The sequence below is a fragment of the Oncorhynchus gorbuscha genome, linkage group LG17, assembly GCF_021184085.1.
Source record: "Oncorhynchus gorbuscha isolate QuinsamMale2020 ecotype Even-year linkage group LG17, OgorEven_v1.0, whole genome shotgun sequence".
NCBI classification, from domain to species: domain Eukaryota; kingdom Metazoa; phylum Chordata; class Actinopteri; order Salmoniformes; family Salmonidae; genus Oncorhynchus; species Oncorhynchus gorbuscha.
Genome location: NC_060189.1, coordinates 25,726,908 through 25,752,287, shown reverse-complemented (window position 1 = coordinate 25,752,287; position 25,380 = coordinate 25,726,908). Strand labels below are relative to the sequence as shown.

The following is a 25,380-nucleotide window of genomic DNA, read 5'->3' as shown; positions in this document are numbered from 1 at the left end:
TTGTGAGACAGCGAGGGCCTCTTGTACATGTACATGTCGGGGTTATGATTTGTGAAGTGCGTGATGGAGAGACGAGGTGCAAACTGAAATGAGCCGAGCGTAGATTCTTCACACGCACCTGGCGGAGTGGAAAGACTCACGACAGCAGGTCGGGTGTCCGTGACAGAACAGGAACTCAACCCATACCAGAGAGGTGTACCCATGTCACATCATCCAGAAAGACTGAAATACCTCACACACTTAGGCAGGATGCCTATCTGGACAGCTCATCCACAACCCTGTCATAGATTAAGCCAATTCTGGTGTCAGGTTTTAGAATAAAAATGGCAGCAGGTTTGAGGAGCCCATTGAGGGTAGAGTATGAGGGTGGTGGAGGGATGTTGTGGGGTGTGACCAGAATAAACAGCTCACTGTAACACACACAGACACCCATATGATTTTGAAAAACACATCATAATGCCTGTCAGGAGAGAGACTCAGGACTTAAGATCTTCAAGTAACCTCCTCTACAAGGCGGTAGGCCAGTAAGGCCACTGCTGTCCCTGGTTAAGGGCCCTGGTCAGATAATTAGGCACTGACAGTGGTGCCATGTGTCCAGCGCCATTTACACTGAGTGTCAGTAATGAGGGGACCTACCACCCTTCAACTCCCAACCCCCTGGCACCCCGCACAGCCGATAGGTCCTGTTTCCCAGCAATGAGGGGGAGAAGAAGAGGCCGCATGATTTCAATACAGACTGTCTCGGGCCAGTGACTCCCTTCCCATCAGCATTCTAAAGAGCATTCGCTTCTCAGAGCCGGAGCCTAGTAGGTATCCCCGGTGACCTCTGATCCCACTGTCCCACAGGCCATTATTGCTGAGGTGAAATAAACCCTGCTAATCTGGGCCCGTCCTGATCCAATGGCTTCAGCAACAACTACAAATGGTGGAGGAGTGTATACAGTAGATGGAACACTGGGATGCACAACAATAAATCCATTTCTTTCTTGATTCTCCTTAAATGTTGCCCTAGAAAATGTTTTTTGACTGAACAGTATAGGATGGACTCATCAGAAAAGAGTTCAAATAGAAATGTGCCTCCTCTATGCTTCACTCACTCTCTCCTTCCTCTATCCTTCACGCTCTCTCTCTCTCTCTCTCCTCTATTCTTCACTCACTCTCTCCCTCCTCTATCCTTCACGCTCTCATTCCTCCTCTATGCTTTACTCACTCTCTCCCTCCTCTATCCTTCACGCTCTCTCGCTCCCTCCTCTATGCTTCACACTCTCTCTCTCTCCTCTTTCCTTCACTCTCTCATTCCTCCTCTATGCTTCACTCTCTCCCTCCTGTATCCTTCACTCACTCTCTCCCTCCTGTATCCTTAACTCACTCTCTCCCTCCTCTATCCTTCACTCTCTCTCTCCCTCCTCTATCCTTCACTCTCTCTCCTCTATCCCTCACTCTCTCATTCCTCCTCTATGCTTCACTCTCTCCCTCCTCTATCCTTCACTCTCTCTATCTCTCTCCTCTATCCTTTACTCTCTCATTCTTCCTCTATCCTTCACTCTCTCTCTCTCTCCTCTATCCCTCACTTTCTCATTCCTCCTCTATGCCTTCACTCTCTCCCCTCCTCTATCCTTCACTCTCTATCTCTCTCCTCCTCTATCCCTCACTCTTTCCTCCTCTATTCCTCTCTCCCTCCTCTATCCTTCACTCTCTCTATCTCTCTCCTCTATCCTTTACTCTCTCATTCGCTCTATCCCTCCTCTATGCTTCACCCTCACTCTTTCATTCCCTCCTTCATCCTTCATTCACTCTCTCTGTCCTCTATCCTTCACTCACTCTATCTCCCTCCTCTATCCCTCACTCACTCTTCTCCGTCCTCTATCCTTCACTCACTCTCTCTCTCCTCTATTCTTCACTCACTCTCTCCCTCCTCCATCCTTCACTCACTCTTTCCCTCTATCCTTCACTCACTCTCTCCATACTCTATCTTTCACTCTCTCTCCCTCCTCTATCCTTCACTCACTCTCTCCCTCCTCTATTCTTCACTCACTCTCTCCCTCCTCTATCCCTCACTCTCTCATTCCTCCTCTATGCTTCACTCTCTCCCTCCTCTATCCTTCACTCTCTCTATCTCTCTCCTCTATCCTTTACTCTCTCATTCTTCCTCTATCCTTCACTCTCTCTCTCTCTCTCTCTCTCTCCTCTATCCCTCACTTTCTCATTCCTCCTCTATGCTTCACTCTCTCCCTCCTCTATCCTTCACTCGCTATCTCTCTCCTCTATCCCTCACTCTTTCATTCCTCCTCTATCCTTCACTCTCTCTCTCTCTCCTCTATCCTTTACTCACGCTCTCCCTCCTCTATGCTTCACTCACTCTTTCCCTCTATCCTTCATTCACTCTCTCTGTCCTCTATCCTTCACTCACTCTCTCCCTCCTCTATCCTTCACTCACTCTCTCCCTCCTCTATCCTTCACTCACTCTTTCCCTCTATCCTTCATTCACTCTCTCTGTCCTCTATCCTTCACTCACTCTCTCCCTCCTCTATCCCTCACTCACTCTCTCCGTCCTCTATCCTTCACTCACTCTCTCCCTCCTCTATTCTTCACTCACTCTCTCCCTCCTCCATCCTTCACTCACTCTTTCCCTCTATCCTTCACTCACTCTCTCCATACTCTATCTTTCACTCTCTCTCCCTCCTCTATCCTTCACTCACTCTCTCTCTCTCTCTCTCTCTCTCTCTCTCTCTCTCTCTCTCTCTCTCTCTCTCTCTCTCTCTCTCGCTCTCGCTCTCCGCCATCATTCACTCTCTCTCTCCCTGTGTGGCCGGGGGCCATGCAGGCCCAGCTGTACTGTGGCAGACAGCAGCCCAGATGGTCCATTGGGCGTCCAGTGGGTACCAGACGTGTGAGAGGTCACACAGGGCCAGTGGGTACCAGACGTGTGAGAGGTCACACAGGGCCACTAGCGGCCAACAACACACTCTAAACCCCCAGGGTCAAGAGCACTCGGTTTTAGCAGATTAGCGTGCATTTGATTGTGGAGCAGAGGGCAAATCACAGATTTGTGTCAATTAATTAGTCATTTTATAGTGTCCACTGTTAAGTTCAGTATTCACTACTCACACTGTTGTCTGCACGGCTTAGAATGACGGAGTTGTTTATCTAACTAAATCCGACATCAGAGGTTAGAACTCATAGGTGTTAAATGATCAACTGAGGGGGGAATTCAACAACAGATGCTTTGATTTTGCTTCATCAGGTTTTTGGGAGACTGGAGTTCTCTAGCAGACCTTCCAGAGGACGGATGTGTTGTTTCCTCCATTTAACACAAATATGACTCAGTCTCTCAGTGAGCCCATTGCCCCAGCTGTTAACTGTAGTGTAAATGAACACACATTTAATTCCAAGCCAGAGCCTTTTCACTGTGTGAACGTTTCATGGCGTCCTATAATGGGCTGTGTGCTGGTAGACTAGATAGAGCCTTAAGGCTGGCACACATCACACCGAAAATGAATCTAGCGTTCGTCTGCCGAACACGCAATTTTATTAGTAAAATCGGTGAGCACACGGTTCACAAATTGCGTTCACGGGTGCTAAGTACTCCCGGCCAGCAAACGCTATTGGTGTGTCTGAGCAGTAAAGCCCTTGGAATAAGACACTCTGTAAGATTGCTGTCAAACAGGTGGCACCTATCTGACTTTCTTTGTCTGCACTACAGAGCACAACACTCGTCCCACAAAGTATTCAAGTAGGGAATTGTGAATTAAAGCACTTGCCTTTAGGGCACAGCGCAGCTCCATATCATCTATGGCCTGTGCGGGTTTTTGTCATTCTGAGGGATCTTGTTTTAATGAAAGAAATGGACTTTCTGCAGTTTGTGTCGTGGTATCCTGAAGGAACATGTGTCTCTGAGAAGGCCCAGGCCCAGCCGTGTGGCATTGTGCAAAGCTTCATCCGAGTTACCATCGGCTCTAATTGCTTTTAGACGCATAGGAGAACACAAGTCAGTCTCTCTCCCTATATGCCAGGTCTTTTGATTTGCCCTAGATTGCACACATGCTGTTAAATTATTCTGGAAGCCTCACATAAACTGCCACTAAAAGCACTTGTTGACAGTTAAAGAGAAAAACCTGTTTGTAATCTTCAGAGTCCAGAATGAGGAATAACACTGACGGATGCCGTAATTGAGTGCAATTTTCGGGACAGCGATTTTCAATGCCATATTAAGTAGAAGCCAAAACAGAAATAAAATGGAGGAGCCACAAACAGCTTCTGATTGAGAACATAAAAATGACAGAAGTAGAAAATATTAGCAATTGACGACTGCTTTTTGCTCAGTGCTCTCAGACTCCCTAGTGTAGAATGTCACAGCAATGTATAAGAGACAGGTTAGAGGCTTGGTCCAGATGTCCCTCTCTCTCTCTCGCTGCAGGAAGAAAACTCTTCAATAAAAAGGACAGCATCCCATAATGATAACCCTGGAATAAAGTATAGTACAAGACATGGTGAAATGTCATGACTTCCGCTGAAGTCTGTCCCTCTCCTTGTTCGGGCGGCGTTCGGCGGTCGACGTCACTGGCCTTCTGGCCATCGCCGATCCACTTTTCATTTTCCATTTGTTTTGTCTTTGTCTTACATCTGGTTTCAATCCTCCAATTACTTGTTCATTATTTAACCCTCATGTTTGCTTGTAAGTAATTGTTTATTGTATTGCGGTCCATATTTGTGGCCTTGTATTTATACGATGTGTATTGTGATATATTTGAGTAAAATTGCTTTCATTATTCATATCTGCTGTCCTGCGCCTGACTCATCTCACCAGCTACACACAGGCGCTTTACAGGAATATGTCTGTATGGAGCAATATACTTTAGTATGCCTGAGACAGGATTTACAGCAAGATTGTAAGGTGGTCATTGGTTCAGTACATTAGTCTTGGTCTCCCCAATTAGCCAGTACCACCCAGGAGCCATGACTCCTGAGGAATGAGAGGTCACCTCTCCTGCAGAGTTCTGAGGCCCAGGGTCTGAGTGAGGTTCTTCTCATTTCTCTAAAGGTCTGAGATGTAATCATTCCAATGTCAGACTTTGTTCACTCAAAGTTCTCAAGCCAAGGTTCACAAATAACTTTGAAAACAACATTGACAAGAGTAACAAGCTGTCTATACAAAATATCCCTAGATGTGCTTTGACATAGTGTATCTGTATCAATAGTGATAATTATGAGTTCTGAAGGTCTGAATACATACTGGGCTGGGCTGAGGGAGGAAGTTGTTGACTCTGGAGATGCTCCACATGCCCTCAAGGTACTGCTGGGCCTGGATGGTGACCGATCCCAGGGTCCCAGTCAGCTGCCCTCCCCCCACTGTCACCTGGACACTGGTCTTGGGCCCAGCAGAGACAGAGGAGCCCTGCGGACAGTCCTGCCCCCTGTGCCAACTCTCCCTCAGGGGCAGAATGGTGTGGGCTTGGGCATGGGCTTTGGAAGGCTGCCTCACTTGGGCATTGGAGGAGGAGAGTGTCAGTTTATGAGGTTGCCCAGAGAGGGTGGTGGAGGGCAGAGCAGGCATGTCATGGCTCAGGGTCAGGGCCCCGTGCGGGGCGCCTACTGTCTGCAGGGCCTCCTGCCTCAGCTGGTGGAGAGGCGTAGAACACACCTGACAGCAGCCCTCATGGCTCCCAGGCACTTGGAGCTGGTCGAATAGGAAGGCTGCGTAGCCAGGGTCCTGTAGAGGAAATAAAGAGAGAGACTTAACATGGTCCCATTCAGAAAAAAACATGGTAGACTACGTCATATCTCCATATCAGTGTGATTGGGAGGTTTCCTTGATGTTGTTAATATTTTCCAGGTGTGTCAGACAGTGGCTATTGGTGTGGTCCCTCCCGGAGGCTGCCCTTTGTGATCCTAGCTCTACCTCCCTCCCTGCCTCCCTCCCTGCCTCCCTCCCTCCCTGCCTGCCTGCCCTAACCACATTCACATCCTCCCCCGAGGAACTCAGTTTTGTTTGGAGCTGCTCTGCTTGCAACCAGAGACAGCAGATTATGTTGCTGGTGGATGTGCCTGCCTGGGCCTTGGACCCAAGTCAAACAACAGGGGCAAATCAGAAGAGGTAACAAAAAGGGAGTTTGAGGGATTAGTGGGAGAGACTCCAACAATCAAAGTCTGTGCATTCCTTTGGAACACCAACTCAGCCAGACTCTTCTCCAACTTTCTCCAAGGCTGCTTAAGGCCACAGAACCTGAATAAGGGTTTTGCACTGCATCAAATTAGAGAAGGAAACCAGTGGAGGTTTGTCCTTTCCCTCTGCCTGTTAAAAGACTTCCTGGAGTGTCCCTCACAGTTGGGTGGGAAGGGAGTTGTGGGGGTTTAGAGAGGGAACCACAAAATAAACTAACAGCTGAGCCGATCCTAGGAGCTCAGAGCGTGTTATTTACATATTATGATAGTCAGTATGAAAACATATGATAAGACGCCCAGTGTGAAAAAATAATCTCCTCCTGACAGCGAGAGGCTCATAGTCTCTGACGATCACTCACATCACCCAGCCTTTCACTAGTGATTACAAGTCACATCATCGTTGCTTTTCCTCATAATTTTACCTTTATTTAACTAGGCAAGTCAGTTTAGAACAAATTCTTATTTTCAATGACAACCTTTCGGTTACTAGTCCAACACTCTAACCACTAGGCTACCCTGCCACACACACACACACACACACACACACACACACACACACACACACACACACACACACACACACACACACACACACACACACACACACACACACACACACACACACACACACACACACACACACACACACACACACACACACACACACACACACACACACACACACAGTCCCAGTCTCTGAAGGGGTATAAAGGCTCGGTAACCTCCCACCCATTGGAGTGGAGCTCTAAGACAGAAGCCCACAGATACATATTGTTTATGAGGCCTCTGTCCCAGTGAACCTCTGTGGTGATCAGGAGGAGTGAGACGGCCTGGCCAAACAACAATCCACTGCTTTTAATGCAGTGCCACTTAATACAGCAGGTCCAATATAACAGTCTCCATAGAGACAACCCGTAGCCTTTAAATCTCCTCCCTCTGAAGGCAAGTCAATACAGAGACTTTTAGGTGACCTCTATCTTAGAGCCCCTATCCTTATACCTACAGTATAAATGGGTATCATTACAGAGAGAATACAAACTGACCAGTTTCTCTATCCTTATGTATATATTGTACTATTGTAAAGTGACTGTTCCACTGGATGTCATAAGGTGAATGCACCAATTTGTAAGTCGCTCTGGATAAGAGCGTCTGCTAAATTACTTAAATGTAAATGTAAAATGTAATATTGCACTTCACATCCTTTTATAAGGGCCGGGACGACAAACTCTTTTTAAAAACCTGCTGTATGTCAAATATTGTGTCCTATAGCTTAGAAAATAAATACATGTGACTCTGGATGCTTCTAACTGACAGACTGACGGTACTTATCACAGTGGGAGGCCGTTCCTTCTCTTGCAAAGTCAAAAGCGGTACCTGCTGCGTGCCGACCCGATAGCGACAAACCTGCCATTTCTATTTGTAGAATCGCAATGTTCCTCAGTGGCCAACAACTTCACTTTGAGCCTATGAGAGAGCACGGGAGAGCCAACCCATTTCTTTTTTTAATAGAGGGCATTTTCTACGTAAATCCACAGATGAGCCAGTCACACTTCATATGCAATGTAGGCTATGGGATGGTAACTAGATAATTGTAAATATGCATCGCACACAACCCTAAATACTTCCTCCAAACTAGCTAACCACTTTAGCTAGTATTGACATTATAATTAAATCACAATGGATTAGCTAGTTCCAATGAAACAGCTGGCTGTATTAGCTGCCAAATTAGTGCAGTGTTCCTAGCTTGCTCGCTATGTTGTGCTAGCTAGGGGATATGCTAATGTTAGCTAGCTAAACATTTGGCTATTGGCTGGCACTGGCAGTATGGGATAATCATCTTGCTAGGTAGTTATCTAGCTGTGACCATCTGATTAGTATCAACAATGGCTTTCTAAAAATTGCAACATTTGCGCACATAGCTTGGAATCTAGACCATAAGCAATACGCATGGATATGCATTACTAAACAACGCTACATACACGTTCTGGTTTGGAGTATTTTAACAAGGCTGAGTGGCTGACGACTTCCAAGGTCTTTGCTGTGTGAACACAAAAGAGATTGACTGCCAACACTGTTAAGGGGTGCAAAGTACTGTCGGCAGGAAAACGTTTGACAATTCTACAGGTGTGTCTGAGATTTAGGGCTGTTTTCCTAAAGTGAAATCTGCTTCATGTTTTGTTTACTTGTCACGATACTGACGAGTATTGCGATACTTACCATCTCAGGATGGTAAGTTGGTGATTGATGATATCCCTCTAGTGGTGTGGGGGCTGTGCTTTGGCAAAGTGGGTGGGGTTATATCCTTCCTGTTTGGCCCTGTCCGGGGGTATCATCGGATGGGGCCACAGTGTCTCCTGACCCCTCCTGTCTCAGCCTCCAGTATTTATGCTGGTTTATGTGTCGGGGGGCTAGGGTCAGTTTGTTATATCTGGAGTACTTCTCCTGTCTTATCCGGTGTCCTGTGTGAATTTAAGTATGCTCTCTCTAATTCTCTCTTTCTCTCGGAGGACCTGAGCCTTAGGACCATGCCTCAGGACTACCTGGCCTGATGACTCCTTGCTGTCCCCAGTCCACCTGGCCATGCTGCTGCTCCAGTTTCAACTGTTCTACCTGCGGCTATGGAATCCTGACCTGTTCACCGGACGTACTACCTGTCCCAGACTTGCTGTTTTCAACTCTCTAGAGACATCAGGAGTGGTAGAGATACTCTTAATGATCGGCTATGAAAAGCCAACTGACATTTACTCCTGAGGTGCTGACTTGCTGCACCCTCGACAACTACTGTGATTATTATTATTTGACCGTGCTGGTCATTTATGAACATTTGAACATCTTGGCCATGTTCTGTTATAATCTCCACCCGGCACAGCCAGAAGAGGACTGGCCACCCCTTATAGCCTGGTTTCTCTCTAGGTTTCTTCCCAGGTTTTGGCCTTTCTAGGGAGTTTTTCCTAGCCACCGTGCTTCAACACCTGCATTGCTTGCTGTTTGTGATTTTAGGCTGGGTTTCTGTACAGCACTTTGAGATATCAGCTGATGTACGAAGGGCTATATAAATAAATTTGATTTGATACTGGTATTGTCCCGGCCCAGCTGGGACAATAACAGCCAAGCAAGGGCAGGGGACATCATCATCTTAATTCTCTAAGCAGTGTAAGGAGTCCCGATATCTCACTGATCTACCTACAGTACTGATCCAGCCCTCATGATGAGAGAGATAGATCACCAAGCAGATTATCTAGAGAGAGGACCACACAGCACATAGGTCTGCCCAAGGAGAGGCAGCTGCTCGGATTGGCCCTGGGCACGACTGTGTTGGTCCTCTTCCAATATGGATTTTCATGGGATAAAATGGGTTTAACACTATATACTTAGTGCTATACTCTGATAAATGATTAATTACATGATAGTGGCACTATTGGCAATGCATAGCTAGTATGTAAAGCTGGGATAGTTGGGATAACTAGCTCCTTCTGTAGATCATCCTACAGCTCTTATCATAGTGTTGGGTGGGGTTATGTTGGCTAATGCAGGATATGTTAGCTACAATTATCCTCTTAGGAGGATTTAGGAGAAAATTCACATGAACATGCATTTATGTAAAGAGGCTTAAAATGTAAACACCATTGAGCTTTGGAGAAAGACACTGATACGTATGAGGGATCTAATGTGAAGGCATTCTATTTCAACCCAGGTCTGTAACAAATCAGGGGAGAAATCAGAGAGAGAGAGAGAGAGCGGGGATAACATATCACCACGGACACGCTTCAGTCTAGAAAACGTATTTGGCTGTGAGTAGTCATAATCAGAGTAACCCACCCTGGTTTCTTCGGCTCCACACCACTCACCCTCCCACCAAGCCAACCCTATCCCACCTCAGGGCATGACTATATGTAATAAATCAATTCCTCTTTCCTTCTTTCTCTCCCATACATCCTATACCTTCCTCCCTCCATGTATTGTTAGGTGTTGATTTAGGAGTGCCAATAAAACCAGCCACAAAGCTCAGCCCACCTGCTATTCTGGAGGTTCTGGAGGTTAGCGAGTGAGTTTCCCTTGTAAAGCTGTCTGTCTGTGAGCATTATGCTCTGGGGAAGAGTGAGCTAGAGGTCAGGGGTAGGAAGTGGATCATGGTGATGCTGATGGTGATGATGATGGTTATGATAGTGGAGATGATGATGCTAGCCCATCTTTGAGGTGGAGAGTCTGAAGGGCAGATAATATGTGATTATCTCCACATCAGGTATGAGGAAAGCAGGCCGTAAATCAAAAATAGGCATGACCTTGACTCTCTGTCTGTCTGTTGTTTTAAGATTCCTTAAAGGATTTCAGCCTGAACTGCAGCCTGTCAAAACTCTCCGAAATGCACACCTCAAAAATGAATGCTGTCTGTAGGAAACGGTTTCCAATTTCTGTTTCCTAGGTGATATCTGATTCCGATGTACAGATAACAAAATTGGATTGTATAGGCAAGTTGCAATATATTTTTATCACAAACCGATGACCCAAGGAAGTTGTGTAATTCATAATGTGGAATACATGAGACATGACATACTGTACTATGCATGTATTGAGGCCTGATGCGTTTATTTTATTATCCATGTGATCTATTGCTGACAGGTGCAAGTGAGTGTAAAAAATAGTCCAGTTTGAGAGCTGCATCAACACAATACAAGTGTTCCATCCATTGAGACGGACATGAAGGCCTGAGCGTCTTCGACCATTGTTGGGTACAAGTGGAAGACTACTAGGTTTTCAGAGCACAAGCACTCCAGAAAGAGAGTGAGCATGAGTTAGGGACATGGATAGAGAGAGAGGGAGGCAGGTTGAGGTTGTGCCCCTTGGCTGGCGGCTTGTGGGTCATTGTGTTTTTTTACTGCCTGTCAACGAGGATCTTTATTAAACTCTGGGGACGAATTAAGTCAGATGCTGTGGCCTTATTATGGAAAATAGGCCAGCATGCAATGGAAAAGAAGTGCCTGTGGCACCTACGTTTGCCGTCTGATGAAATTCAGCCATAGATCGGCCGACCGGATACAGAAAGCCGAACCATGACTTACTTAAATAAGGAAGTGATCATAGCGATTTCATATGCATGAGGCCCCTTGTCAGACTAAAGACTTTCAGACACGCTCCATTAAAAGTAGAACACTCTTGGAAACGATATTTTATATTCCATTGAGTTGCGGAGCGCCTGTCAGATGGGGAGCAGTGACCTTCACCACAGAGCAGGTCTCTGTGTTGTGGTGGCCATTCAGTTAAAGGAAGCAAGAGGCAGTACAGCCACAGCACACCCAAAAGTAGACTTCATAAGATTCAATTGTGCAATCTCCTGTTCCTTCTTTCTTCCAGTTTTCTCCTACACTATTGTACAGGGAAACTTTCCCCCGATGACTCAGTAGGTCAACACAGTGCTGTCTTTCCACACTAGAGCCCATTCACAACAGTATTATTGCTGTTAACACAATGGAATACGGCAGAGTTTTTCATACTTCCTATAGCGGCGTATAAAACCAACAGGAACACACAACAACACAGCTGCTTCATCTAACACCTTTTAAAAACTGGAAATCCTCCCTTCTCTTATTTCTCCATAAGGACAGCTTAAGAGAGTCTGAGCCGTATCTGTTGACTTGTTCTCTGACACCTTTGGCCCTGTCAGTAGTACTGTCCCAGTGTGTTCCAATGGGACTAGGCCCCAATAAACCACAGGAGCCTACAGACAGATCCCACAGTGAGGACGAGAGCTGCCAACAGGCCTACTTTCCCACAGGTAGCCTGGGCTCTCCCTGACAGCCAGGCCAGAGAAAAACGAGCACAGCTGCAGGCCTGCCCTGGGTGACCACAGGCCATTAAGACAGATTACATTCCCAGGGTAAAAGGTCCACATCTAGCAGTAATCCCTCCCCCTTCATGCCCTCAACTCTCTCACCCCTCAGCCATCCCGTGGAGCAGCAGTGCACTGGACAGCCTCAGCAGACCCGTAGATCTAATTTGACTTCAGTTAATGCTGAACCACCAGTAGAAGCAGAGGACAACAGATCATTAAGTTTAACCACCCAGGTCCTGTGCTGTGGAGCTAGAGAAGACAATGAGTCAGGATCTCACACTAGCATGCTGTTTACCTCTGTGGAAACTTCTCCTGTGCCACACAAATTGGGAGGGTCATCAAACCACATCAAATAGATGCTCACTGCTGCCCTGCCTGTCTGTGTGTAGCACATGGGACACTTTCCCAAGCATAAACTCTGTATTAACAACAGCATTGGAGTTGTGTTATTTGTCTGCATGACAAAATAAGAACATAATTCCAGAGATAGAATATCCACCACTGAAGAACTTAATTCACACTTGACTAAACAAAATAACTAAGTTCTCAGTTGAGGTAGCTTATTAACATCGCTACAGTACTCTAGACTGCCCTATTTTCATGATTCATGATGATATCTGGACCCCATTGCCAAGAAAATCAGTCTTCTCACAAAATCATCTGTAGTGTCGAATGGTTTGGCCTACAAATGTTTTGCTCTACGACCCCCAAAAGCGTCTGAAGTCGGTACAGCTGATCTGCTAACTTCTGTCTGTAGTGTCTGAACAGTTTGGGCTACACACTAATATGACCCCTCTGTGGAAAGGTGAGACTCATGAACACGTACATGTTTTGCTCTAGGATGCCCACAGGCCTCACAAGACTCGTCTGAAGGTCCCCCGGTACCAGTTGAAAAAGGAATTGAAGTACAGTATATATGGAGACTGTTTGGTGCCAAAAATAAAGGGGTTCAATTCTCAAAATATGTTTCCTGATCGTTCTTATATCTCCCCGAAATAGGACAGACACCTCAGAACAAACTTCCTTTCCATTGTTTTGGGGACTATGTGTTATTCCATGTAGTGAATCTGTTATTCAATGCGTTTGTTTGGGCTAATAGCAGTAAGGCACAAAAATGATCATTCTTAAAATTCTAAATCAAATAGCTAAATGATCTTTGGCCTGACCTTCTTAAAACATTCCATATAGCTTAGTAGAACCCACTCCCAGCAGGCAGAGGTGTTATTTTACTGTTCTAATTGTGTTGGTAACCAGTTTATAATATCAATAAGGCACCTTGGGGGTTTGGGGTATATGGCCAACATACCACGGCTAATGGCTGTATGCAAGCACTCTGTGTTGCGTCGTGTGTAAGGACAAACCTTAGCCATGGTATATTGCTTAATTAGCGCTATGCAAACATTCATTTACCTGTGTTTTCAGATGACAGCGGGGGGACTTTTTGAGTTGAATTATCCCTCATGTACTTTGATGTTGTTGTGATCATGAGAAGACTGCAGCTTGTGCTGAACTTTCTCAAGGTGCTTCTGCACTCTGCATTGGAGGGGTAGGTCATCGTGCAGTGCAACCTATTGACTGGGTTGTTATGGGGACCTAAGACGCAAAAGACCCACTGACTCAAGGCCTATACAATCGAGTCTTCTTACTTAGTACTCAGAATCGATTCTACCTGTCATACTGTTTCTGGAAGAAACATAATTTAGCAGGATGGGTCTACATAAACAATTTATGGCTGTTTTGACATTTTTCCAACATCAAGCCTAAACATCAAGGCAAATGGAAGCACTGACAGTTCTTAAAATGAAGACAAATATGTCAAGCTATTAGTTCCTGCCTGCTGTGCAATTTAAAAAAAATGATTTCACATTTATTTAACCAGGTAGGCCAGTTGAGAACAAGTTCTCATTTACAACTGCGACCTGGCCAAGATAAAGGAAAGCAGTGCGACACAAACAACAACACAGAGTTACACATGGAATAAACAAACATACAGTCAACAACACAATAGAGAAAAAGTATATATACAGTGTGTGCAAATGAGGTAAGATAAGGGAGGTAAGGCAGAAAATAGGCCATAGTGGCGAAATAATTATGATTTAGCAATTAAACACTGGAGTGATAGATGTGCAAGTAGAGATACTGGGGTGCAAAGGAAAAAAAATATATAAATAACAGTATGGGGATGAGGGAGTTGGATGGGCTATTTACAGATGGGCTATGTACAGGTGCAGTGATCTGTGAGCTGCTCTGACAGCTGGTGCTCAATTAGTGAGGAGATCCCGGTAAAATCGGAGCGCGCCAAATTCAAAATACAAAATCGTAATATTAAACATTCATGAAAATACAAGTGTCATCCATGATTCTTTAGCTTAGAATCTTGGTCATCGAATTGCGTTGTCAGATTTCAAAAAGGCTTTACGGCGAAGCATAGCATTCGATTGTCTGAGGACAGTGCCTCATATTAGCATATTTTCCAAACCAGCCAGGGGTCACGAAATAACAAATAACGATCAAATAAATCACTTACTTAGAAGATCTGTTTGCAATCCCAAGGGTCCCAGCTTCACAATGAATGGTTGTTTTGTTCAATAAAGTCCGTCTTTATATCCCAAAAACGGTGTTTAGTTGGCGCCATTGAATTCAATAATCCAGTCCTTCAATATTGCACACAAAGGATTCCAAAAAGTTACAAGCAAAGTTCGTCCAAATGAGTCAAACAATGTTTTTGATCAATCCTCAGGTTGTCTAATATCTAAATAAATGATAATATTTCAGACGGAAATTACTATGTTCAATAGCAAAGGAAAAGAATGAAGAGCGTGCCCACGTTCACGGGCGCAAAAAAAGCAATAAAAACAAGCCTAAAACCTTGTATAAAGACTGTTGACATCTACTGGAATACATAGGGACTGCAATCTGGGAGGCGGAAATTAGATCTTTCAATAGCAGAAGTCATTCGGAGCTCCAATTGATTTTTTTCCCTGTTTTTTTTTATTTTTCAGATTTTCCTCTGGTTTTTGCCTGCTATATCAGTTCTGTTATACATTACTTTAACAGTTTTAGAAACATCAGAGTGTTTTATATCCAATTCTACCAATTATATGCATATCTTAGCTTCTGAGCCTGAGTAACAGGCAGTTTACTTTGGGCACGTCAGACAGGCGGAAATTCAGGAAACTAGCCTTACTCGCAGAGAGGTTAAAGTTAGTGAGGGAGATATGGGTCTCCAGCTTCAGTGATTTTGCAATTCGTTCCAGTCATTGGCAGCAGAGAACTGGAAGGAAAGGCAGCCAAAGTAGGAATTGGCTTTGGGGGCGACCAGTGAAGTATACCTGCTGGACCGCAGCACCCACCCGTGGGTGGGGCTTTAGTAACAAAATGGATGAGACTGTGATAGACTGCATCCAATTTGCTGAGTAGAGCAAATTGAGTAGAGTGGCTATTTTGTATTTTGTAAATGACATCGCCAAAGTCAAGGATCGGCAGGATGGTCAATTTTACGAGGGTATGTTTGGAAGCAATGAGTGAAGGATGCTTTGTTGTGAAATTGGAATCCGATTCTAGATTTAATTTTGGATTGGAGATGCTTAATGTGAGTCTGGAAGGAGAGTTTACAGTCTAACCAGACACCTAGCTATTTGTAGTTGTCCACATATTCTAAGTCAGAACCATCCAGAGTAGTGATGCTGGACGTGTGGGCAGTGATCGGTTAAAGAGCATGCATTTAGTTTTACTTGCATTTAAGAGCAGTTGGAGGCCATGGAAAGAGAGTTGTATGGCATTGGAGCTCATCTGGAGGTTACAAGAATACAGAATGGTGTCGTCTGCGTAGAGGTGGATCAACTAATCACCAGCAGCAAGAGTGACATCATTGATGTATACAGAGAAAAGAGTCAGCCCGAGAATTGAACCCTGTGGCACCCCCATAGAGATTGCCAGAGGTCCGGACAACAGGCCCTCCGATTTGACACACTGAACTCTTCGAAGTAGTCTTAGAAGTAGTTGGTGAACCAGGCGAGGCTTTCATTTGAGAAGCCAAGGCTGTTGAGTCTGCCGATAAGAATGTGGTTATTGACAGAGTCGAAAGCCTCGGCCAGGTTGATGAATACAACTTCACAATATTGTCTCTTATCGATGGAGGTTATTATATTGTTTAGGACCTTGAGCGTGGCTAAAGTGCACCCATGACCAGCTCAGAAACCAGATTGCATAGTGTAGAAGATATGGTGGGATTCGAAATGGTCGGTGATCTGTTTGTTAACTTGGCTTTCGAAGCAGTGTTAACATGCATCAAACCAAGGCATTTATGGTTACAGAAGTCAACAAATGAGAGGGCCTGGGGAATGGGAGTGGAGGTAGGCACTGCAGGGCCTGGATTAACCTCTACATCATCAGAGGAGCAGAGGAGGAGTAGGATAAGGGTACGGCCAAGGGCTATAAAAACTGGTCGTCTAGTATGTTCGGAACAGAGAGTAAAAGGAGCAGGTTTCTCAGAGCGGTAGATTAGATTCAATGCATAATGTACAGACAAAGGTATGGTAGGATGTGAATGCAGTTGAGGTAAACCTAGACATTCAGTGACGATGAGAGCGGTATTGTCTCTAGAGACATCAATTAAACCAGGTGAGGTCGCCTGTGGGAGGTGGGACAAGAGGGTTAGCTGAGGCATATTGAGCAGGGCTGGAGGCTCTACAGTGAAATAAGACAATAATCACTAACCAAAACAGCAAGGCATATTGACATTAGGGAAAGGCATGCATAGCTGAGTGATCATAGGGTACAATGAGTAGCTGGATGGAGACACAACAATTCAGACAGCTAGCAGAATGGCCTTAGAGGGACATCGCGACGGAAGAAGTCTGTTGTAGCCCCCTCGTGCGATTACGTCGGCAGACCAGTCACGATGGATCAGCAGGGGTCCGTGTAGTAAAAGGGTCCAGGCCAATTGGTGGCAAAATAGGTATAGTAGCCAAAGAAATTGACTGATGGACCACTTCATCTAACAGTCTGGTATGCTCTAGACAGCTATCGGGCCGCAGCTAGCAGGCAAGCAGGCTAGCAGATGGGCATTCAGGGGCAGTCGCGACGAAGGAGCCTGTTGAAAGAAAACCCTCGGGCGGATTGCGTCGGTAGTCCAGTCGCGATGGATCGGCGGGGCTCCATATCGGCAATAAAAATGGTCCAGGCCAATTGGAAAAATAGGTATTGTAGCCCCAAGGAGTGGCTGATGGACCTCTTGAGCTATCTGGGAGATGGGCCAGGCATAGGCTAGCTCCAGGCTGATTGGTGCTTGCTTCGGGACAGGGACGTTAGCCAGGAGAAGCCAATCGAATAGCAGCTAGCTAGCTGCCATGATCCAGGTGAAGAAGTTCAGAGCTTGCGGTAGGAATCCAGTGATATGGAGAAAAGGGAGTCCGATAAGCTCTAGGTTGAAACACGCTGTACAGACTGGCAGGAGTTGTCCTAGCTAAAGGTTAGCTGATGACCGCTAGCAGTGGCTAGCTGACTACTAGCTAGTAGCTAGTTAGCTGGCTACCACATTGGGTGAGGCGGGTTGCAGGAGAGTATGTTGAAGTTGGGGTTAAGAAAGATATGAAAAAAATATATGCGAAGAAAAAAGATATAAAAAGATATATACAGTATAAAGATATATACACAGGACATGACAAGACGAAGACAAAAGATGCCTGACTGCTACGCCATCTTGGAATGGATCTATGAGTGCAGTATTTTTATGACTGTTATGTGCAGTGTTTATACTGAACAAAAATATTAACGCAACATGCAACAATTTCAAAGATTGTACTGAGTTACATTTCATATAAGGAAATCAGGCAATTTAAATAAATCAATTAGGCCCTAATCTATGGATTTCACATGACTGGGCAGGGGAGCAGCCATGGGTGGGCCTGGGAGCACATACGTAGATAATGCTACAGCAGTGGTCACCAACCTGGTCGATCTTCAAAACATTCCCAGTCGATCATCAAATATGGCTTACGCTCACTTTCATTGTATTCATGTTGCACTGTTGGCAATAGGTGCACTGGATTCAGACACGCCAGCCCAGGACTTCCCATATTGTTTGTTTGAAAAGACAAACAATGACAACCCGACGGACCGGGAGATCTGTGGCTAAATCGAGTGTGCCTATTGCACTGGCCAAACGGATAGCTCAAAACACCAACAGCTTCCACAACTTCGGCCTGAGCAAAGTTTTATACTAGCCTAAGTGACATTTTATGACTTTTATAACCATGACCACAGAGAGAGACTGTCAAAGAACAAGTCCGTTTTTATTCAGCACTGTCAACACCGTTTTTATTCAACACTATTACAAAACATAAAACGTACTTCTCCCTACTTCCACTTACGCTGCAGCTGCAATGAATGAGTAGCCAGGTGTATCGATAGCCCTGCGTTTTAATGTCGAGAAATATTTCACTTTCTCTGGTCATAGAAAAACATGAATTTGTGAATGAGGCAGACGAGGTGCGATTCCAGCTTCGCCATCAGGTGGAAGATGTTGTCCCCTCTCTCTGAACAGTCTCACAGGAGGAAACGAAGGAGAGTGTAGGGACCATGAGAGGCGTAGCTGCTGCTGCTCTCACCCTCCCACTGCTGAGACTAATGCGGTATTCAAAACAACTGGGAACTCAGAAATCTCAGACATACAACTTCAGTGCATTCAAAACAACTGGGAACTCTAAAAAATAATAGTTTTGACCAGTCATCCAACTCGGGAATTCCAAGTCGGAAACTTTAGCGTCTTTTCTAGAGCTCGGAGTTTCCAATCTGAAGATCACTGACGTCATGATTTTACCTCGTTTTACCCCCAAGTTCACAGTTGTCTTGAAAGCAAATTGACCATTAGATGCAGGTACTGTCATGTTTTGTCTTATATTGTCTTGTCATTTTGCTTTTCCTTCTGTTCGTTTTCCCCCTGCTGGTCTTTTTAGGTTCGTTCCCCTTTTTTTCTCTCTCCCTCCCTCTCTCTCTTCTCTCTGTCGTTCCGTTCCTGCTCCCAGCTGTTCCTATTCCCCTAATCAATCATTTAGTCTTCCCACACCTGTTCCCTATCTTTTCCCCTGATTAGAGTCCCTATTTCTCCCCTTGTTTTCCGTTTCTGCCCTGTCGGATCCTTATATATTGTTCACCGTGCTGTGTCTTTGTATCGCCCTGTCGTGTCGTGTTTCCCTCAGATGCTGCGTGGTGAGCAGGTGTCTGAGTCTGCTACGGTCAAGTGCCTTCCCGAGGCAACCTGCAGTTTATTATCGAGTCTCCAGTCAGTTCTCGTGATTACGAGTGAAATTGTTTTTATGCTTTATTTACCGCTCCGATTTGTCTAGGAGTATTGCTATTTCCTTAAACTGGATTAAAGACTCTGTTTTCGCCAAGTCGCTTTTGGGTCCTCATTCACCTGCATAACAGAAGGATCCGACCAAAGAATGGACCCAGCGACTACAGACGCTCGTAACACTGCCGTCGAGATCCAAGGAGCCATGCTCGGCAGACACGAGCAGGAATTGTCTGCTGCTCGTCATGCCATGGAGAACCTGGCCCCTCAGGTTTCCGACCTCTCTGGACAGTTCCAGAGTCTTCGTCTCGTGCCACCTGTTACTTCCTGGTCTGCCGAGCCTCCGGAACCTAGGGTTAATAACCCACCTTGCTACTCCGGGCAGCCCAAGGAGTGCCGCTCCTTTCTCACCCAGTGTGATATTGTGTTCTCTCTCCAACCCAACACATACTCTAGAGAGAGAGCTCGGGTTGCTTACGTCATTTCACTCCTTACTGGCCGGGTTCGAGAGTGGGGCACAGCTATCTGGGAGGCAAGGGCTGATTGTTCAAACAATTACCAGAACTTTAAAGAGGAGATGATTCGGGTTTTTGACCGTTCAGTTTTTGGTAAGGAGGCTTCTAGGGCCCTGGCTTCCCTATGCCAAGGTGATCGATCCATAACGGACTACTCTATAGAGTTTCGCACTCTTGCTGCCTCTAGTGACTGGAACGAGCCGGCGCTGCTCGCTCGTTTTCTGGAGGGACTCCACGCAGTGGTCAAAGATGAGATTCTCTCCCGGGAGGTTCCTTCCAGTGTGGACTCTTTGATTGCTCTCGCCATCCGCATAGAACGACGGGTAGATCTTCGTCACCAAGCTCGTGGAAGAGAGCTCGCGTCAACGGTGTTTCCCTGCTCCGCATCGCAACCATCTCCTTCCTCTGGCTCAGAGACTGAGCCCATGCAGCTGGGAGGTTTTCGCATCTCGACTAAGGAGAGGGAACGGAGGATCACCAACCGCCTGTGCCTCTATTGCGGATTTGATGGACATTTTGTCAATTCATGTCCAGTAAAAGTGTGACGACCCTCCCACTCTGTCTGCCGTATTCTGTCTTTGTTCTTGTTTTCTTATTAGGATGCCGGTGGGCGGAGTTGAGAGGGTCGTCAGCTACATGGGAAACACCTGGGCCAGGTGTCTCCCAGGATAAATAGACCTCTTCAACATTCATGGAGGAGACTCTCTCCATGCAGACACCTGTTGTAGATTGTGGTGTGGTTCTTGGTGGCCTTTTGTTTGTTTGCTTTGGCACCTTTCAACACCCTGCATTATCACATTCATGCATGCAAAACACTCACTTACACTACGGACTACTGATTACACACACCATTGGATATTTTCCTTAGTTGCTTTAGTTAATAAATATATCTTTTGTTACTCCTTATCTCCACGTTGTCTCCCTTTGTTACGGGCTTTGAGCCGGTTCGTGACAAGTGGGGGCTCATCCGGGATCTTTGAACTATTGGTTTGGGAGACCGTGGAGGTACGTGTTTGGTTTGAATAGTGTTTGAGTGTGATCGGCCCAGTATTGGTTGCCTTTGTTGTTTGGTTTATGTGCTGCGTTGGAGAGAGTATAATGGTTAGTTTCCAGGCCTTGCCTAGCCTGGAAACTTGTTCTACTTTCTGTTGGGAAGTCAGTCTGAGGTGAGTAAATCGGCTGTGTACCTCGGTGGGAGATTTGGGTAGGGTAGTGGAACTTGCTACCCGGAGCTATAGCCTTTTTCCCCTGATAGGTTTAGCGACGTGTTTCATTTTTTGGAATATGTTGGGCATGGTTAATGTTTGTTATTTTTGTGTGGTGTCTGTGGACTGAGCAGTTGTCTCGGGGGCACATCCGTGGCTTGGTGGAATTTGCCAGCATGCTGGGGAGTTCTATTTCCTTGCCAGCGGGCTACAGTGCGTAAATTCCCACCGCAAATCTGCACGAAGACTAGGGTTGAGTTATTGTAGGTTTTGGGGAAGCTCCATATCTCATCTCTCTTCTGTGGTGCTCAGGGTGATTGTCAATTCTCGGGTTGTGTTCTGGTGTGCTCAGCAGAAGGGAAGAGCGAGAATTGTTTTTTGTGTGATTATGGCGTCTTATGTAGATAAGTTCATTCGCTCTCCATCAGAGGAATTGTTAGATTTAGGTACTAAAGAACAGCTGTTGAAGGTCGCGGAACACTACAAGGTTGAGATTAGTGATAAACGTCTAAAGAATTCTATTAGGTTGATATTGAAAGCCAATCTGATGGAGAGTGGTATTCTTGAAGTTACCACCGGGCCAGCCTCTGCTGAGGATTTGTTGTCTCCCCATAACGTTACAATGGCCATTCCATCGGTTAGTCCTAGTAGCCTTCTTTTTGAACAGCAGAAAGAACTGCTTTTGTTACAGCTAGAGCATGATCGTGAGAAGCTAGAGCATGATCGTGAGAAGCTAGAGCATGATCGTGTGAAATATGAAAAGGAATTGGCATTTAAACAAGATATGGAGCGTGCTAAAATCAAGTTGCAACAAGAACGTATAGAGTTGGTTAGGGAAGGAAAGATCTCAGGGGAGAGTTTGTTTTGGGAAGGTGACCCAGATTTACCTAGGGGTAGTTCCGCTTTTGGTCGTGCCCCAGAGACATTTGATATTGTTGGGAACTTGCGGTTATTGCCTCGGTTTAATGAAAGGGACCCCGAGACATTCTTTTCGTTGTTTGAGCGGGTTGCTGACGCTAGGAGTTGGCCTGATTCTGACCGCACTTTAATGTTGCAGTGTGTGCTGACTGGTAAAGCGCAGGAAGCATATTCAGCTCTTAGTGTACACGACAGTGCCAGTTATGATAAAGTTAAAACAGCTGTGTTACAGATTTATGAATTGGTCCCTGAGGCTTACCGCCAACGATTTAGAACTTTAAAAAGGGACGATAACCAGACTCATGTTGAGTTTGCGCGACAGTTATCTTTACAGTTTAATCGCTGGTGTTCTGCCTCTGCAGTTGTGACTTTCCAAGGGCTGTGTGATCTGATTATGTTAGAGCAATTTAAGGACACAATTCCTGATCGTATTGCCACTTATATTAATGAACAGAAAGTAAAGAATGTTGCTGAAGCTGCGGTTTTGGCGGACGAGTATGTGTTGACTCACAAAAGTGTCTTTGCAAAACCCCGTATTCGGAAAGAGTGGGGGTGTTCGGATAGATTTGGGCTTCGCTCACCGAGATACTTTGATTCTCGGGCAGAGTTCTATTCAACTAGGGTTGAACCTGACTCCCATGGTAAGGCTGACTTTGGGCAGGAGTGTCACTACTGTCAAGGTTCAGGTCATTGGAAAAACGAATGTCCACTTCTCAGGTCAAAGGGTGCTTACGCTAAATCTAAGCCTGCTGCGTTAGCTGCACCTGTTCCACATCAGTTCATTCTTGACTCATTTCCTCAGGCCCAGGAGAATGTGAAAGTCCATATTGATCCAGACTATTTACCTTTCATTACAGAAGGTTTTGTGTCTATGTTAGGAAGTAAAGACCTAGTGCCAGTGAAGATCCTGAGAGACACAGGTGCCTCTGAATCATTTGTGTTGGAGTCTGTGTTACCCTTTTCTGCTGAGACTGATTCGGGGAATAGTGTTCTAATTAGGGGAATAGGTTTGAACACTCTGTCAGTTCCATTGCATAAACTGATGTTGGATTGTGGGCTGGTGAAGGGTGAAGTTGTTGTGGGGGTGCGTCCTTCATTGCCTATTGAGGGTATCGACGTTATCCTTGGGAATAACTTAGCAGGTGAGCGGGTATGGCCAGTTGTGTTTCCATCTCTAGTGGTTTCCACTAAGCCGTCATTTGTTGGGATTCCTGATGAGAGTGTACAGAGTTTCCCAGAGGTGTTCTCTGCGTGTGCAGTGACACGTTCTATGAGCCGTGGCGAACTAGTCACTGCGCCGACTAATGATAATAATACAAAGTATGTCACTGTTTTCCCTGTTATCCCGTTATCTGTAACCCGCTCAGATCTAATCAATGCTCAACGGGATGACCCCACGTTGGAAGAGTTGCGTGATCAAATTGTGCCTATAGAACAGTTGGGAGATGTCGCCCATGGCTATTTTCTCCAAGAGGATGTCCTGATGAGAAAGTGGGTGTCTCATGATAGTGTTTTTCTGGGGGAGGCAATTAGTCAGGTTGTTGTACCAGTTAAGCTTCGTGAGTTGGTGTTGGAAACTTCTCACAGTGACGTTGCTGGACATATGGGGGTGAGGAAAACCTACAATCGCATATTAAGACATTTCTTTTGGCCTAGATTAAAGAGGGATGTTTCTGATTTTATCAAAACTTGTCACACCTGTCAATTAACTGGTAAGCCTAATCAAGCTATTAAACCAGTACCATTGTTTCCTATTCCTGTACTCAGCCAACCTTTTGAGTATCTAATTATTGACTGTGTGGGTCCTCTGCCTCATTCTAAAAAGGGTAGCAGTTACCTGTTCACTGTGATGTGTCAGACCACTAGGTTTCCTGCTGCCTATCCTCTCCGATCTATCACGACTAAATCGGTGTTAAAAGCTTTGACTCAGTTTCTCTCATTGTTTGGAATCCCTAAGGTCATTCAGAGTGATCAAGGATCTAATTTTACCTCTAATCTGTTTGGTCAGGTTCTTCAACAGCTTCATATTAAACACAATGTGTCTAGCGCCTATCACGCGCAAAGTCAAGGAGCACTGGAACGTTTCCATCAAACACTTAAGTCTTTGTTGAGAGCTTATTGTACTGAGATGGATAAGGATTGGGAGGAGGGGTTGCCTTGGTTACTGTTAGCCGCTAGGGAAGTTTCACAGGAGAGCACAGGTTTCAGTCCAAATGACCTTGTGTTTGGACATAGGGTGCGTGGACTTTTATCTGTTCTCCAGGATGACTGGAAGTCTCCCGAGCCTCCTCAGTCCCTGTGTTCGTATGTGTGTGATTTCCGCGACGGCTGTATGCCGCTGGTGAAATGGCTAAAGAGAAGTTATCATCTTCACAGGATAGGATGAAGGGCATATTTGATCGCCGAACTGAGCCTCGTCACTTTAGTCCAGGTGACCAGGTTCTTGCTCTGCTGCCAATTGTTGGTTCTCCTTTTCAAGCCAAGTTTCAAGGTCCATATACAGTGGTGCGCCAGTACACTGAGCAAAATTATCTAGTTGCCACTCCAGAACGGAGGAAAGCACACCAGCTGTGCCATGTAAATCTGTTAAAACCCTATTATGCACGTTCCTCTGAGACTGAACAGTGGGATTCTACAGAGGACGGTAAACCTGTTCTTTTGGCTGATACCGTTGTTTCCTTGGGTTCTTGTCGTGCTAGATCTGTGCATGAGGAGGAAGATGTTCCTGGTCCTGACGATTGTATATTGCAGGGTAGATTGAAAAATTCAGAAACACTGGATATTTTAGACAGTCTTCTCACTCACCTACCTGTTGATGAGCGGAAAGAGATGGTTGGTCTGATTCAGAGATTTCCAGGTTTATTTTCTGATACACCTACACGTACAAACTTAATAGAACATGATATTGACATTGGAGGTGCTGACCCCATTCGTCAGCGGTTCTATAGAGTTTCTTCAGAGAAACTACGTTGTCTGGATGCTGAGGTCAAGTACATGCTGGAGAGTAAGATAGCAGAGCCTTCTTTCTCCAGTTGGGCTTCTCCCTGTATCTTGGTCAGTAAACCGGATGGAACAAACCGTTTTTGTACGGACTACCGTAAGGTAAACAGTGTCACAAAGCCAGATTCATTTCCTCTTCCTCGGATGGAGGACTGTGTTGATCAAGTCGGTGCAGCTAAGTTTGTGAGCAAATTTGACCTGTTAAAAGGCTATTGGCAGGTGCCACTGACGAGTAGGGCACGTGAAATCTCTGCCTTTATTACACCCTTTGGTCTGTACTCGTATTCAGTTATGAGTTTCGGTCTGCGCAATGCACCTGCCACTTTTCAGCGACTTATGAACAGGGTTGTCGCCGGTCTGACCGGGTGCGCTGTTTATTTGGACGATGTAGTGATCTATGCAGATACTTGGGAAGAACATCTGTCCCGTATTCAAGCCTTGTTTGAACGTCTG

The 25,380-nt window shown here is 45.6% G+C and overlaps 1 protein-coding gene across 2 annotated transcripts in view; it reads right to left on the bottom strand.

The window, feature by feature from the left end:
• Positions 1-25,380, bottom strand: part of LOC124001500 (kinesin-like protein KIF26A) — a 139,412-nt gene that overhangs the window by 51,838 nt on the left and 62,194 nt on the right. For both annotated transcript variants that reach the window (XM_046308320.1, XM_046308321.1), the window contains exon 3: positions 5,234-5,710. In XM_046308320.1, coding sequence (XP_046164276.1) covers positions 5,234-5,710 — 477 coding nt within the window. The remainder of the gene's footprint in view (positions 1-5,233; positions 5,711-25,380) is intronic.